The 12,682-nt window shown below is 42.4% G+C and overlaps 4 protein-coding genes and 1 pseudogene across 12 annotated transcripts in view; 1 reads left to right on the top strand and 4 right to left on the bottom strand.

Moving 5' to 3' along the window:
- Positions 1–2,382, bottom strand: part of LOC104806348 (probable LRR receptor-like serine/threonine-protein kinase At5g45780) — a 3,834-nt gene extending 1,452 nt beyond the window's left edge. The window contains exons 1-3 of the mRNA XM_010531205.2: positions 1,228–2,382; positions 650–910; positions 99–558 (exon numbers count right to left, since the gene is read on the bottom strand). Coding sequence (XP_010529507.1) covers positions 99–558; positions 650–910; positions 1,228–1,657 — 1,151 coding nt within the window. The 5' untranslated portion in view covers positions 1,658–2,382. The remainder of the gene's footprint in view (positions 1–98; positions 559–649; positions 911–1,227) is intronic.
- A 1,474-nt stretch (positions 2,383–3,856) lies between these two features.
- On the bottom strand, positions 3,857–6,242 carry LOC104806347 (probable tRNA N6-adenosine threonylcarbamoyltransferase). Of its 2 annotated transcripts, none has more exons than XM_010531204.2 (4): positions 6,104–6,242; positions 5,095–5,663; positions 4,845–5,000; positions 3,857–4,338 (listed from the first exon to the last, which is right to left on the bottom strand). In XM_010531204.2, the coding sequence occupies exons 2-4, from the start codon at positions 5,647–5,649 to the stop codon at positions 4,024–4,026; spliced, it is 1,026 nt and encodes a 341-aa protein (XP_010529506.1). In that variant the 5' UTR covers positions 5,650–5,663; positions 6,104–6,242; the 3' UTR covers positions 3,857–4,023. The 2 variants fall into 2 exon arrangements, with proteins under 2 accessions (XP_010529506.1, XP_010529505.1); XM_010531203.2 differs by having other exon boundaries at positions 6,108–6,241.
- Positions 6,243–6,758: 516 nt separating this feature from the next.
- Positions 6,759–10,030, top strand: LOC104806346. 8 transcript variants are annotated; one of them, XM_010531201.1, is made up of 4 exons: positions 6,759–6,892; positions 7,692–7,953; positions 8,218–8,303; positions 8,475–10,030. In XM_010531201.1, exon 4 carries the CDS (start codon positions 8,488–8,490, stop codon positions 9,643–9,645), a length of 1,158 nt encoding a protein of 385 aa, XP_010529503.1. In that variant the 5' UTR covers positions 6,759–6,892; positions 7,692–7,953; positions 8,218–8,303; positions 8,475–8,487; the 3' UTR covers positions 9,646–10,030. The 8 variants fall into 8 exon arrangements, 7 of the variants coding, with proteins under 7 accessions (XP_010529503.1, XP_010529501.1, XP_010529504.1 ...); XM_010531199.1 differs by having other exon boundaries at positions 7,423–7,953; XM_010531202.1 differs by lacking the exon at positions 6,759–6,892 and adding an exon at positions 7,110–7,206.
- A 113-nt stretch (positions 10,031–10,143) lies between these two features.
- On the bottom strand, positions 10,144–10,977 carry LOC104806987 (annotated as a pseudogene).
- A 51-nt stretch (positions 10,978–11,028) lies between these two features.
- LOC104806345 (flavonoid 3',5'-hydroxylase-like) lies at positions 11,029–12,676 on the bottom strand (the record flags this gene model as incomplete). The annotated part of the gene is made up of 2 exons (XM_010531194.1): positions 11,029–11,741; positions 11,825–12,676. Coding segments are annotated over 2 exons (1,473 nt in total), but the record flags the coding sequence as incomplete, so codon positions are not given.
- Positions 12,677–12,682: the final 6 nt, after the last annotated feature.

Here is a 12,682-nt window from a genome sequence, read left to right as displayed (position 1 = left end):
CCGATCTAGAGCGTAGATTCTAAACTGTGCAGGACCCTTCTTTTTGCCTCCACTCCCTGTACTCTTCTGAGCAGTATCCAACTACCCTTCACAATATCCTGCTGTCCCCAAGTGGATCCCATTCTTTAGAATACCCGAGGCCCGTTAGAGGTGAGGCCCCGTTTACTGACATATCCTTCTGAAGATCTGTGCTGAGCCTTCCCTCGGAAACCTCAGTCGTGTTACTGATTTTCTGTTTCCTTCTTCTGTAGCGTAAAAAGGTCAAGAAACCCGTTCCGATCAACGTTATGCTGACAGTAATCACGCTGGAAATCAGAACTACTTGTGGAAGTTTCGACGATTTCTTGCAGCGTGTTTGGTTGCAATGCCCATGGAAGTAAACTGTTTTGGGTATGTCTTGCAAACTGGACTTGTCTGAACCAATCTGTGGAGAAGGCTGCTTGAGTTGTTCGATATTCACATTGTCGAAAGCCGAACACGCTCTCAGTGAAGGAAAACCAGTCCCGCACAAACCCGGGTTGTTCTCGAACTGGAATCTTCCACTCAGCTCCTTAAGACCTTCACATATGGAACATATCAAGAGACCCGAGTCAAGAAACAAGAGAAAGATCGCAACTTTGAGGAAGTTTCGTTTTGGATAATCACTCACCAGGTGGAACAATGCCAGAGAGGCTATTGTTGCGTAAATCCAGAGTATCGAGCTGAGGAATATCGGATAGGGTTTTCGGGATGGGACCAAGCAAGTCGTTGAAGCTCACATCAAGCCTGCTTAACATATCCAAGTTCCCTAAACTTGAAGGGATCTCGCCAGTTAGATTGTTGTATTGCAGAGACAGTACAGTTAGCTTCTTCAAGGATCCCATCTGCTCGGGTATTTTCCCTGTCAACTGGTTGCAGCAGAGATCCACAACTGCAAGAGAAGGAGTTTTGTCCGTTTCAACTGAGTCAGCTATCAACTCGTCGAGTCAAGAACACACATTCCTTACAGAAGGTTAGTTAAAGACCAAACAAGAACATGAATCTTACTTAATCAGCATGTTACAAAGTCTGAAAAACAGAGCAAGGAATGAAGGTTAATCCTGGATTTTTGCAGATCTTCTCTAAACAGTTTCCAAGATCAAATCAAATTCTTCAGAACCCTCTTTGTAGTTTCCATTTCCAAGATCAATCAAACCACAATCGCCAGAGATTTTTAGAATTCTAGAAAGAAACATGTCAGAATCTAACCTTGCAGACTAGTCATAGCGCCGATCTTAGCTGGTATCTGGCCGGAGAAATTATTGACGTTGAGATAAAGATCCAAGAGCTCCGTCAGATTCGTGATCTCCTCGGGAATCTCTCCCCAGAGACTGTTGTAATGCAAGTAAAGACCCGACAAACATTTCAGCTCCGCCACCGCCGGAGATAGTTTTCCGGTGAGTCCTTTCCCTTGTAATGATACGTTGGCCACTTTCCGGTGTTCGTTGCAAGCAATTCCTACGAAGGAACCGTCGCAAGGATCGCCGTTAAGCGTCCATGTCTGGAGAAGCTTGTTTTCTGGGTCTAACGATGATTTGAGCTCCATTAGAGCTCTCAGCTCGGCATTTCCCCGAACAGGGGACAGGCACGAAAGAAAGAACAAGACAATGACGAGTGACAGGGCATGTGAAACATCCATGGATGATGCTTGAATTCTATGTCTTTCTCCTGGGATTTGTTCCTCTGTCTCTGTTTCGAAAAGAAAGCTTGTTCTTACTTCTTAGGACGGAGAGATAGTGGATTGACGGAAAACCATGTCTCTGTAAGCAGAAGATGCAATTCTGACAAAAACCCAAGAATTTGCTCGGCTGATGTCTCTGATTTCTTCTGCACTTTCGGCTCCTGCTGATTTATTCTCGTTCTTGACTACAAAGTACGAGTAGAAAAGAGAGAAATTTGACGGAAACCCACGATTTTCCAGGGCAAAGTAGGCTAAATTCTTCTGGATTTAGGCTCTTTATCTCTACTTCCGACTTCTGAGCAGAATCCTCCTTGTTTGGCTACACGAAGTGAAAAGAGAAACTTTGAGAGGGACCCATTTGAGGATCTTGCTAAAAGAAAAGTCACCGATTGGAATTTGGCTAACGTTCTCCCATTGTGATTCCAGCTTTCTGTAGAATTTCTCGTTTTCGAATGGAAATAACAGTGGAGTAGAAAAGCTGGTGGTGATAGTGGAAAGAAAAGCATTCAATTCTCTGTCAGCAACTCAGAGAGAGAGAGAGAGAGAGAGAGAGAGAGAGAGAGACGTCTACTGCTTTTGAAAAGGGAATGCAAATTCGGACCAACTTTTTGGTGACTTTGGACATTCAGTTACTTCAACGTTCACATTACGTACGTGGGGTTTCTCCAAATGGAACGAGGTTTGGATATACGTTCTAGATCTTTGTTTTTGTATCTCATATACAATGCATGTGTGAATACATACATACACATGTATATACATATATATATGTGTGTGTGTGTATGAATGCTTGCATGTGTAATGGGTATGCCAAAGTGTGAAGAACAATGCGAAGTATGGGGTGGCTTTTATGAAAGAAAACGATGTAACATTAGAAGTGGAGGGTTGATGTTGGCTTTTAATTGGTTTTTGTAATCATTTCGAGATTTGGATATAAATAAAAAAAATACGAAATGGGCTCTGCATGCAAATTGCATAAAATCCCAATCATCACCACCCTTTGTTTCTTTATCGCACATGCATATGCATATATACTTACACATATATCCTAAAGCATATCATTAACTATCACAATGAGTACTTTTAATACAATTTTTTTAAATCTTTATTATTGTGCCAAAAAATATATATTATTTATTAGAACGTGGGTGGGAAACCTAATTTGGGGTTTGAAAAAATGGAGGTTTGACCAATAGAGGAATCCAATGTGAAATCCAGTAAAGTTATAATCAAATTTAAAATATTTTAAGGTATGCTATTTCAGCCAATATTTTATACACACACACTAAAACGACTATATCACAAGTGAAAGTTGCAATTTTTTAAATTCATATTATTTTTTTATAATTTATGCAACAGATTCCTAAAAAGATATGTCTACATGCATATATAAAATTCAAAATATAATTTATTAACTTATCAAGATTAACGAGATAATGTGATAACAGTTCTAGGATAGATATGTGTATTCGATGACATAGACATGTATACATATTTATTGTAATTAAAATTAATTTTTATATTGCTATGCAAATCTCCCTCTTATCCACCATGTTATTGGATGCGGCCCAAAATTGAAAATGCTGCACATCATCTAATAACAGTAGTAATAATAATAAAAATGATAAAATATCTCCGCCAATCTCGGTAGAAAATATCGCCTCTACCATACAATTATTAAATTAGGGGACCCAAAAAAGTAAATAATTTGAACTTTCAAAAAGAATGTTCCAACATGTCTTTCTATGCAAATACAAATCCACTAAATCTAATAAGATAATTTAATATTGAACCCATTTGATACAAGTTTCCTTAATTAATCTAATTCAAACCGGCCGGTTGAAGAATACGTACATCAAAAAACAACAAAAACTACAAATATAATCCGAATCAAGCACTTAATTAAAAAAAATCTTATTCGTCTCTAAAAAAACCCTTTTGAATTGAAAAAATTCTACAAAAATATGAAAATTTGTCTAAATATGTAATATAAATATTTTAATTTTTAAATTGATGGATGTCAATTTGATATCTATTTGTTACAAATTGATATAGTCATCAACTAACAAAGTTATGGATTTGTAATTTATTTGGTATGAATTGATCAAATTGAATAACAATTTTGAAATTTAAATATTTATTTAATACATTTAGACGTATGGTTATGGAATTTTCTATATTGAATTTAACACTGACAAACAAAAAAAAAACAAAAATCAATTCTCAAAATGGATACAGAAAAATGGATATAATTTTACAAATAAACACGGCAAGTATTGTTCGTTCTCCTTTTCAAGACGCGACAACGTTATTATCTGTCTTCTTCATGCTTTGCTCTCTCTCCAAATGGCGTGCACCTCGTCCGTTCGGAACCGCTGAGTGAACGTAGACTCCTCCAGCGGCGTGGAAACTCCGTTTGCAAACGCAAGGAGGCCAGTGTAAGCGATCATCGCTCCGTTATCGATGCAGTAGCGGTCGTCAGTCGCGAAAAGCTGACCGCCGCGTTCTGAGCACATCGTCCTCATCATCTCCTGCAGCCGCTCGTTGCAGCCGACGCCTCCCACTATCAGAACGTCTTTCTTGTCGCAGTGAGCCATCGCCCTCTCCGTTATCTCCACCAGCATCGCAAACAACGTCTCCTGCAAAAGTTGTATACACACACAAATGTGAATGTGCGTGTATGATAATGTACGATCTTTCAAGAATCTAATCTTTGGTTTCTGGTCTTGATGACACTGAAGCTGTCAAGTTCTTACAAGAACTGAACCTTCTACTTGGCAATAAATCATTCTCATGTTAGACTCTTTTCCTGGGCAACCAGTATAATTTCTATATGATTTCGATCCTTGGGATACTCAGAGTGAACTTTTCTCGGTTTATCACTGAAGATGCGAGGTTTCTTGATTTAGGATGGCATATTTCCACACCAGCAGAGGCATATGGGATAGAAAACATCCTTCTATGCTGAAAAGAACGGAAATCCGAGTACTTCAAAACCAAATGCTCTGGTTGTTCAACTCAAAATCAAGTTTTAGGTGCAGAATTTCTGGAAATGTTAAAAGATTAAGCGATTTCTGAGTTATTAAAACGATGTTGTAAGAGAATAAGGCTGTCTTAAGGAAAGAAATGGACAGTAACAGCTTACTTGAAGGGAATAGCACAAGTCTGCTGGGGTGCACTCATTGTTCTTGAGCTTCTCTTCGGCGGTAGCTTCGATATAACTCAAGATTCCGCTAAACGACACATCCATTCCTTTGACAACGTATGGAAGATCAATAAAGTTTTCTCCTTTCTTCGCAAGCTGGCAGAAAAACAACAAAAGACCGCTCCGATGGATCATTGTTGTTAACTCGGGTATATATAGTGTAGCCTCGGGTTACCAGAAACGGAGTTACCTGCTCGATGTTATAACCAGGGCTCGGGTCATTAGACAGCTTCAAGACCCGAGCAAACCGATCCAAGCAGTTCCCGACAGCGATATCAATCGTCTCTCCAAATATCCGATACCTACCTTCGCTATAAGCAATCACCTGAGTGTTCCCACCACTCACGTAAAGAACAACCGGGTCATCAGCCCCAGTTACTATCCTTCCCATCTCGATGTGAGCCACACAGTGATTCACGGCAACGATAGGCTTCTTCCACAGCTGCGACAAAACCCTAACAACAATGGCTGAGACCTGCAGTGGAGCTCCCATTCCTGGACCCTTTGTGTAACAGAGACAGTCGATGTCTTTGGAAGAAATCTGGGCGGTTTCCAGAGCTGATTTGACTAAGGGAAGAACATGTTCGAGATGGTGCTGCGCTGTTTCTCGCGGAAGGAACCCATGCCCAGGCGGGGTTATGTACGTATGACGAGGATTGGAAAGGATTGTACCGTCTAGAGTTACAACCCCGACCCCGATCTTGTTGGCTGATCCCTCGAACCCTAGAGCTATCATTTTCTTCATTTTGTTTCCACAGGCTGCACAGAGAAGAACAACCCAGATGGTGCAAACATAGAATGCAGGATCAGGTGAAGCAAAAAGCCGAAATCAATCAAGAAAAATACAAATGATTTGAACAAAACGATAAGGGTAATCTTAAATGTAGCAGCTTTCCAGTATAAGCAGAAGAACCAGCCGTATATAGATACACTATATGGGTGACAGCCAGAACATGGTATGGCCAACCGGTTCAAGCTACGATCCAGAAAGTTTTCAACTTTCTGGGCATAGAGTGAACCACTTAAGATTTTCGAACCAGAAACACACATATAGATAGATATACGGCCAAACTCCATTACAAAGAGTAAACTGCTCAAAACGTCACATTAGTTCCTAATCACACAACCTCTTAATTCCCAGAAAAACTTAAACTTTAGCATCGAGATCGAGAGAGAGAGAGAGAGAGAGAGAGAGAGACTTGCATTGGGTAGCGACGATGGGGCCGTCCCGAGGAAGAGGGAGAGTGCGAGCTCACGGCAGATATGTCTTCAAAACCCTAAAGCTTGCCGTCGGCGAGAGTCACAGAGGCAGACTTGTTTCGTTTCGTTTCCCCCTTTTTCTAATATTTCACATGAGCCCTCTTTTTACTTAATACTTACATATATATCCCCATATGTATACATATTCATATTTAACCCCGGATTTTCAAATTGACAAAATGAAAGGAGAATATTGTGCATTTGTTTGTCAGGGAGACCGTAGAACGAGAGGGGTTTTTACCCAAATAACCCACTTGCGTGTCAGTTATTTCAGCGTACACCACCGAACAAAAAAAAAATTTCAATTTTAACCCACTTTTCGGTTGAAAAAGTCCGAAATACCCTTTTTGTTTTATTTTTTACGATCTTATTACGACTAACATATAACTGATATACAATTAAAATAAGATAGATGATTTTTTTGCCACTTTTTTTAGAATCAATTGTAACTATATTTAGAATTAATTACGAAGTCGTAATAACGAAGTTGTTTTCGAACGGATAAATATTGTGTATTCATTAAGGGTATTTTCGTCTGTTCAAAGAAAAAAAATGTATTATGTTTTTTGGTGGTGTACACCTATTTCAGGTGCGACCCAAAGTGTTCATTTAAGTGATTTTCCCAGAACCAAAAGACACATAACATCAATAATTGGATTCGATCAATCCGGGGATCGGATGTGTAAGAGCTCCGATCGGCCGTGAAAGGCGTCTTCTTCAAGTCTCAGGTCCCTCTCCACAAGATCCCCCTACGTCTCTTCTTCTCTGTTTTGGCTTTCCCGGAATCTCGGTTCTTTAATCGTCTCCACTGTTGATTTGGGTTCTGCGAAGTTTTGATCTGGGTATTTCCATCATCTGGTCTGTAGCTTTTCTTCTCCATTTTAGATGGTTTATGAAAATACATTTTCCATGTTTTGGGTTTTAAAAATTTGGCCGAACCAAGATCCCCCTACGTCTCTTCTTCTCTGTTTTGGCTTTCCCGGAATCTCGGTTCTTTAATCGTCTCCACTGTTGATTTGGGTTCTGCGAAGTTTTGATCTGGGTATTTCCATCATCTGGTCTGTAGCTTTTCTTCTCCATTTTAGATGGTTTATGAAAATACATTTTCCATGTTTTGGGTTTTAAAAATTTGGCCGAACCCTTTTTCCATTGTTCGAGAATCTATTCGGATCGGTTTGGCCGGACCCGACAGCAACCGCTCTCTTTACTGATAAACTTGGTCGGGATCGAGATAATTTTTGGCTGTTTTATACCGCAGTGTTAAAGACTGGCCTCAGTATCACTGTATCATCATGGCTTGCAACTAAGGCTGGGCAAACAGATCGGGTTAATCGGGTTCGGGTAAAACCAATCCGATTAATCGGTTTTCGGTTCGGTTCGGATGTTGTAGAAATAACCGATCGGTTACCATTGTCCAAAAACCGATCGGATCGGTTCGGTTCGGATAAATAACCGATCGGCGTCGTCTGCTCTGTTGTAGTCTCGAGCTCGAATCCTCAGACTCTCCGCTTCGTCTCTCTGTTGCAGTCTCGAGTTTCCGCCCAGCACCGTCAAGTTCTGAGCTTCTCCTCTCCATCGGCATCGAGCTCTGCTTCTGCTGCTGGAATCGAAGCCGAGCTTCTCCTCTCCGTTGGCGGGGAGCTCTGCTTCTGCTGCTGGAATCGAAGCCGAGCTTCTCCTCTCCGTCGAGTTCTGAGTTCCGCCAATCTGTGCTTCTTTTCGCCTGGGTTTTCACTCTCTCCTGCTAGAATCGAAGACGAGTTCTGATCAATCATTGTTGTTATTCAGGGTATGTTACAGATGGTTCACAAGATTTATTGCTCTTGGTTGCTATGCAATTCTTCTGATGCCTGACTTTATTCAGGGTTTGTAATTGTTTTCATCCTGTTGATGATCATGTTCTCTGGTCTTGTGTTGATAATCTGGATTTATTTCTTGTTCTGCTCTTTGCAGTTCTTTGCTTGAGGTTCCTTTCATTTGCTTCAATACATTTTTCTTTACGTCTTGGAACAAAACCCTGTTTTCCGATTTTACTGTTTGTTTGGTTTTACAGGCAAATGCAGAGAAAGTGTTGATCAGAAAGCTGGTCGATCTGGGTTACACAAAGTTAGCACCTTCAAGGTCCACATAATTCAAAAGGTTATTTATCAACTCGGCTGTTTACATGTGAACCTCTGAATGATAAGGAGGGTTTTAGCGGGGTTGGATGGTATCTTTGAATTGTATCAGCGGAATAATTGAATAAATTTTTGTTAGTAATTCATAAAGTTGACGAATTTCATCTCCTCCCCATTTTTTTTTCTTCCTCAGCGTCGATTTTCAGATGCCGGCAATGTTTTCCAGATTTCTGCAGAGATCCTCGAGGCCAAAAACTACAAACCCTGTTCTCGAATTTTGCAGAAACAGCCATTCCGATTCAATCAAGGGTTTAAGCTCGATAAACCCTAAACCCATTTCACGCGTGGCCGTTTTCTGGGATCTGGACAACAAACCGCCCGCCTCGTTTCCGCCATACGAGGCGGCGATCAAGCTCCGAGCCACCGCGGCGTCGTTCGGCTTCGTGAAGCAGATGGTGGCTTACGCAAATCATCACGCTTTCAAATACGTCCCCGTGGCGGTCCGCGAACAGAGGAAAGAGAGGAAGGTTCTGAACCAAATGGAGAACAAGGGTTTGATCCAACCGCCGGAACCCTACTTCTGCGGCGTATGCGGCAGGAGATTCTACTCGAACGACAAGCTCGTGAACCATTTCCGGCAGATTCACGAGACGGAGAACCAGAAACGCTTGAGACAAATCGAATCGGCGAAGGGAAACAGGAGGGTGAGATTGGTCGGGAAGTACACCATGAAGATGGACAAGTACAAAAGAGCGGCGAGGAAGGTTTTGACGCCGAAGGAGGGTTACGGGTTAGCGGAAGAGCTGAAAAGAGGTGGGTTTAGGGTGAAAGAGGTGAGCGATAACCCAGAAGCCGCAGATAAGGCGTTGAAGGAACATATGATCTATGTAATGGACAAGAGGGAAGTGGAATGTGTGGTTCTTGTGTCTGATGATTCGGGTTTTGCCGGAATCTTGAGGGAAGCGAAGGAGAGGTGTGTGAGGACAGTGGTGGTGGGGGATTTGAACGATGGCGCGTTGAAGAGAGTGGCAGATGTAGGGTTTTCATGGAAGGAGGTGGTGATAGGGAAGGCGAAGAAGCAGGTGGATAAGGTTGTTGGGAAGTGGAAGGATAGGGATGTGTTGAAGAAGTTGGAGTGGACGTATGATCCGGTCATGGAGAAGGAGAAGATGAAAGAGAGAGGCTTTAGCCATGTTTGGGATTGCGAGTTCAATGATGATGGTGAGGAGATTGAGACTGGAGCTGGGTTGGATTCATGGGAGATGACTGGTGCTGGTGCTTGGTGGGAGATGGATGATGAAGACAATGATGGAAGTTCAATTCCATGCGAGGAGAAATATGAGGATTGTGGTGAAGATGGATAAGAAGAAAGGATCTTCACAAGAAGCAATTTACGATGATTCGTGCTTTCCCATTGTTGAGCAAGAAACTTGCTTCTAGGTTGATGAAGCCTCTGCCTGAACTATGCAGAACCAATGTGGATCTCTGGTCAAATTCCTTGTATGAACTCTGGATTGTTACATGATGAGCATAGCGAGGATCAAAAGATGGAGGGATCCAGAAGTAGAAAGAACAAGCGATCTTCACAAATGGGAGGGATTGAAAAACATTGTTGCAGTATACTGAGTGGTTTATTCTCAAGTCAGAACATGTTGTTTTCCTCATGGAACTGAAGTTGCAGAAACTTGACTTGCTGTTTTGATGAATCTGGATATAGTTCTGAAGCTTAAGTTGCAGCTTTGGAATACAGTTGTGGAGTCTGGTGATCTAAAAGCAAGTGATCTGCAACAAAGTTTGCAAATTTATTATTCAGACATGGGTCTAAAAGACAAAGCTATACATGAACTCTCAAAATCCACCAACCAAAAAAGATGAGGCAAGAGTTTGGCAGCTGGTTCCCATGCAAAATAATGAGCTTCTGTCGAGAAAGCCTTCGAGCTTTCTTCCGGTAACCACCAGATGATTCCCTCGACATACAAGTGCTCGGAGATAAACCAAACACCGAGCTCGAAGGGAATCAGAATCATAACTCAGACACCCAGAAACAAACACCTCTGCTGATTAACGCCGAGATTCGTGAAAATCTCACCAAGAACCCTTCTTTCTTGGAGCCTGTGTAGAAATTCAAGTACCTTTTGACAAACTTCTTCAGACCCGTCTCAAGATCTGCCGTGGGTCTATACCCGAGCTCTGCCTGCGCTGATGTTATGTTCGCTCGGGTGAACTCCACGTCCCCATTCCTCGGCAAAGGTGTAGCCTTTTTCCTAGCTTTTGTTTTCAGCAGCTTCTGGACACAAGCTTAGTTACAGGAACTGGCGAAGTGTTTCCCAGATCGTAGATTCTAAACTGTGCAGGACCCTTCTTTTTGCCTCCACTCCCTGTACTCTTCTGAGCAGTATCCAACTACCCTTCACAATATCATCAATGTAGGTGAAATCCCTACCTACACTACCCTTGTCAGGCCATTCGAACACGGTTATGGTTTTGTCCTTGAGTGTGTGTGTATATATATATCCTCGGTGAAAAAGAAACACGCCATGTCTGGTCTACCCCCAAGGTCCATACACGGTGAAGAATCTCGACCCAGTGATCGATACTCCATAGATATGGTTATATATATGGGCAATTCCCTCACCTGAACGATGCCCAGACCACCGCCGGCTGTGGATTCGCCGACTTCGAAACTTTTTGAAGGTTCATAAGATATGTTTGTCTTTACAATTTTTGTAAATTATTGAAAAATATCAAAACAAAATGGATTTTCCCAATATATTTTCCAATTCGGGAATTATATTAAACCTTTTAATAACTTTTTAAGAATATAACAATCATATGTATTTTACATATAAAGATTTGAGTCGGACAACCTCGGCATGGGGATTGCAATAAGAGGATTCTTCAACTTCAACACAATCCCGAACTGTTCTTCGATATCAAATCTCGTTCCTTCTGGAATCTTCCAGTCGAATGAGTGCAAAAGCATTGCAAGACTGTACATTACCATCTTCTCCGCCAATGATATTCCGACACATATTCTACGGCCGGATCCAAACGGTATGAAACTATGATCGTTCCCGCTGAAATCAAACGACTCATCGAGGAATCTTTCGGGGTAAAACTCTAGTGGGTTTTCCCAAATGTTCGGATCTCTGTGAATGGCCCATGCATTGACGAAAACCTTAGAGCCTTTGGGGATGACGTATCCTCCGACAATGGCGGTTTCAGTTGGGGAGTGAGGAACTAACAGAGGTATTGTAGGGTGAAGCCTTAGGGTTTCTTTCATGACAGCGAGCAAGTATGGGAGCTTACTGATGTGAGATTCTTCCACGATGTTGTCTTTGCCTATTACTTCATCCAGTTCTTGCTGTGCTCTTTTCATAATCTCTGGTCTGTTTATAAGCTCCGCCATTGCAAACTCTACCACGTTCGACGACGTGTCCGTTCCCGCCGTCACCAAATCCTGTCCAAATCTCATCATATACATATAAATGTATATATAGATAAGGAAAGTTCATGTCATGTATGATGGGAAAGAAACATTACCATGAGCATGGCTTTGATGTGGTCCGTGGTTATGGGAACTTCGGTATCACCTTCTTCCTTCAGCTTCAACAGATGCTGCAGAAAATCCTTGCAATCTCCATTACCATCGTCTCGAACTCTCTGACATTGTTCTATAGCTCGGTTGAACATCTCATCAAGCTTCCGAGCTGATAATTTCATCTCTTTCACATGCCCTTGAAGATCGAATCTTGCCAGCCATGGAAAGAAATCCGACACGTTCGGCTCGCCCAGTAATCTCACAATCTCTGCAATCACCTGTTTGAACTCTTCTCCAAGATTCGCCATTTCATCAACCCTTTTCAGCGTCTCCCCCCACAACATGTTCACCATTAGATCCAACAGCGTCAAGAACATCTGATCTCCGATGTTTACCGGCGACCCTTCTCGAGCCTGTTCGTAGAGATACCTCGCCCTCTGTCGGATTTCATGTCGCCGGAGTTCATAGAACGAATCTAGCGTTTGACGGCTGAGAAGCTTGAGTACACATACCTTTCTAAGAGTGCGCCACTCAGGACCGTACGGCATCCAGAGGATGTCGATTCCGCCGTACGTGGCGGCTCGTGCCGTGAGGGGGACGTCGTGGTTGGCGAAGGTGATGTCTTGGTCTTTGAACATCTCCCGGACCAATGTCGGGGAACTGACGACGACGGCGAGTTTCGAGCCGAGACGGAGTTTGAAAATCGGACCGTAAGATTGGGACAGGGCCTGGAAGTGGGTGTGGAGTTCGGTGTCGAGGAACGGGAGGCTTCCGACCACCGGAAACCCCCGCGGTCCAGGCGGTAATTGCGGCGAAGTTCCCGGTGTTTTGGATTTGGTGAAGATCCATATGAACAGGGA

This window comes from Tarenaya hassleriana, unplaced genomic scaffold (genome assembly GCF_000463585.1).
Source record: "Tarenaya hassleriana unplaced genomic scaffold, ASM46358v1 Cleome12, whole genome shotgun sequence".
NCBI lineage: Eukaryota > Viridiplantae > Streptophyta > Magnoliopsida > Brassicales > Cleomaceae > Tarenaya > Tarenaya hassleriana.
Note: the sequence above shows the minus strand (reverse complement) of the source record. Positions and strands in the feature narration are given on the sequence as shown.

Excerpts from the sequence above, each read along its gene's own strand:
- LOC104806347 (XM_010531204.2), bottom strand. The coding sequence starts at position 5,649 with ATGAAGAAAATGATAGCTCTAGGGTTCGAGGGATCAGCCAACAAGATC. Across the intron at positions 5,001-5,094 it reads CTGGTTATAACATCGAGCAG|CTTGCGAAGAAAGGAGAAAA; the intron begins GTAACTCCGTTT and ends TTTTTCTGCCAG. Across the intron at positions 4,339-4,844 it reads ACTTGTGCTATTCCCTTCAA|GAGACGTTGTTTGCGATGCT; the intron begins GTAAGCTGTTAC and ends CAACTTTTGCAG.
- LOC104806346 (XM_010531201.1), top strand. The coding sequence starts at position 8,488 with ATGCCGGCAATGTTTTCCAGATTTCTGCAGAGATCCTCGAGGCCAAAA.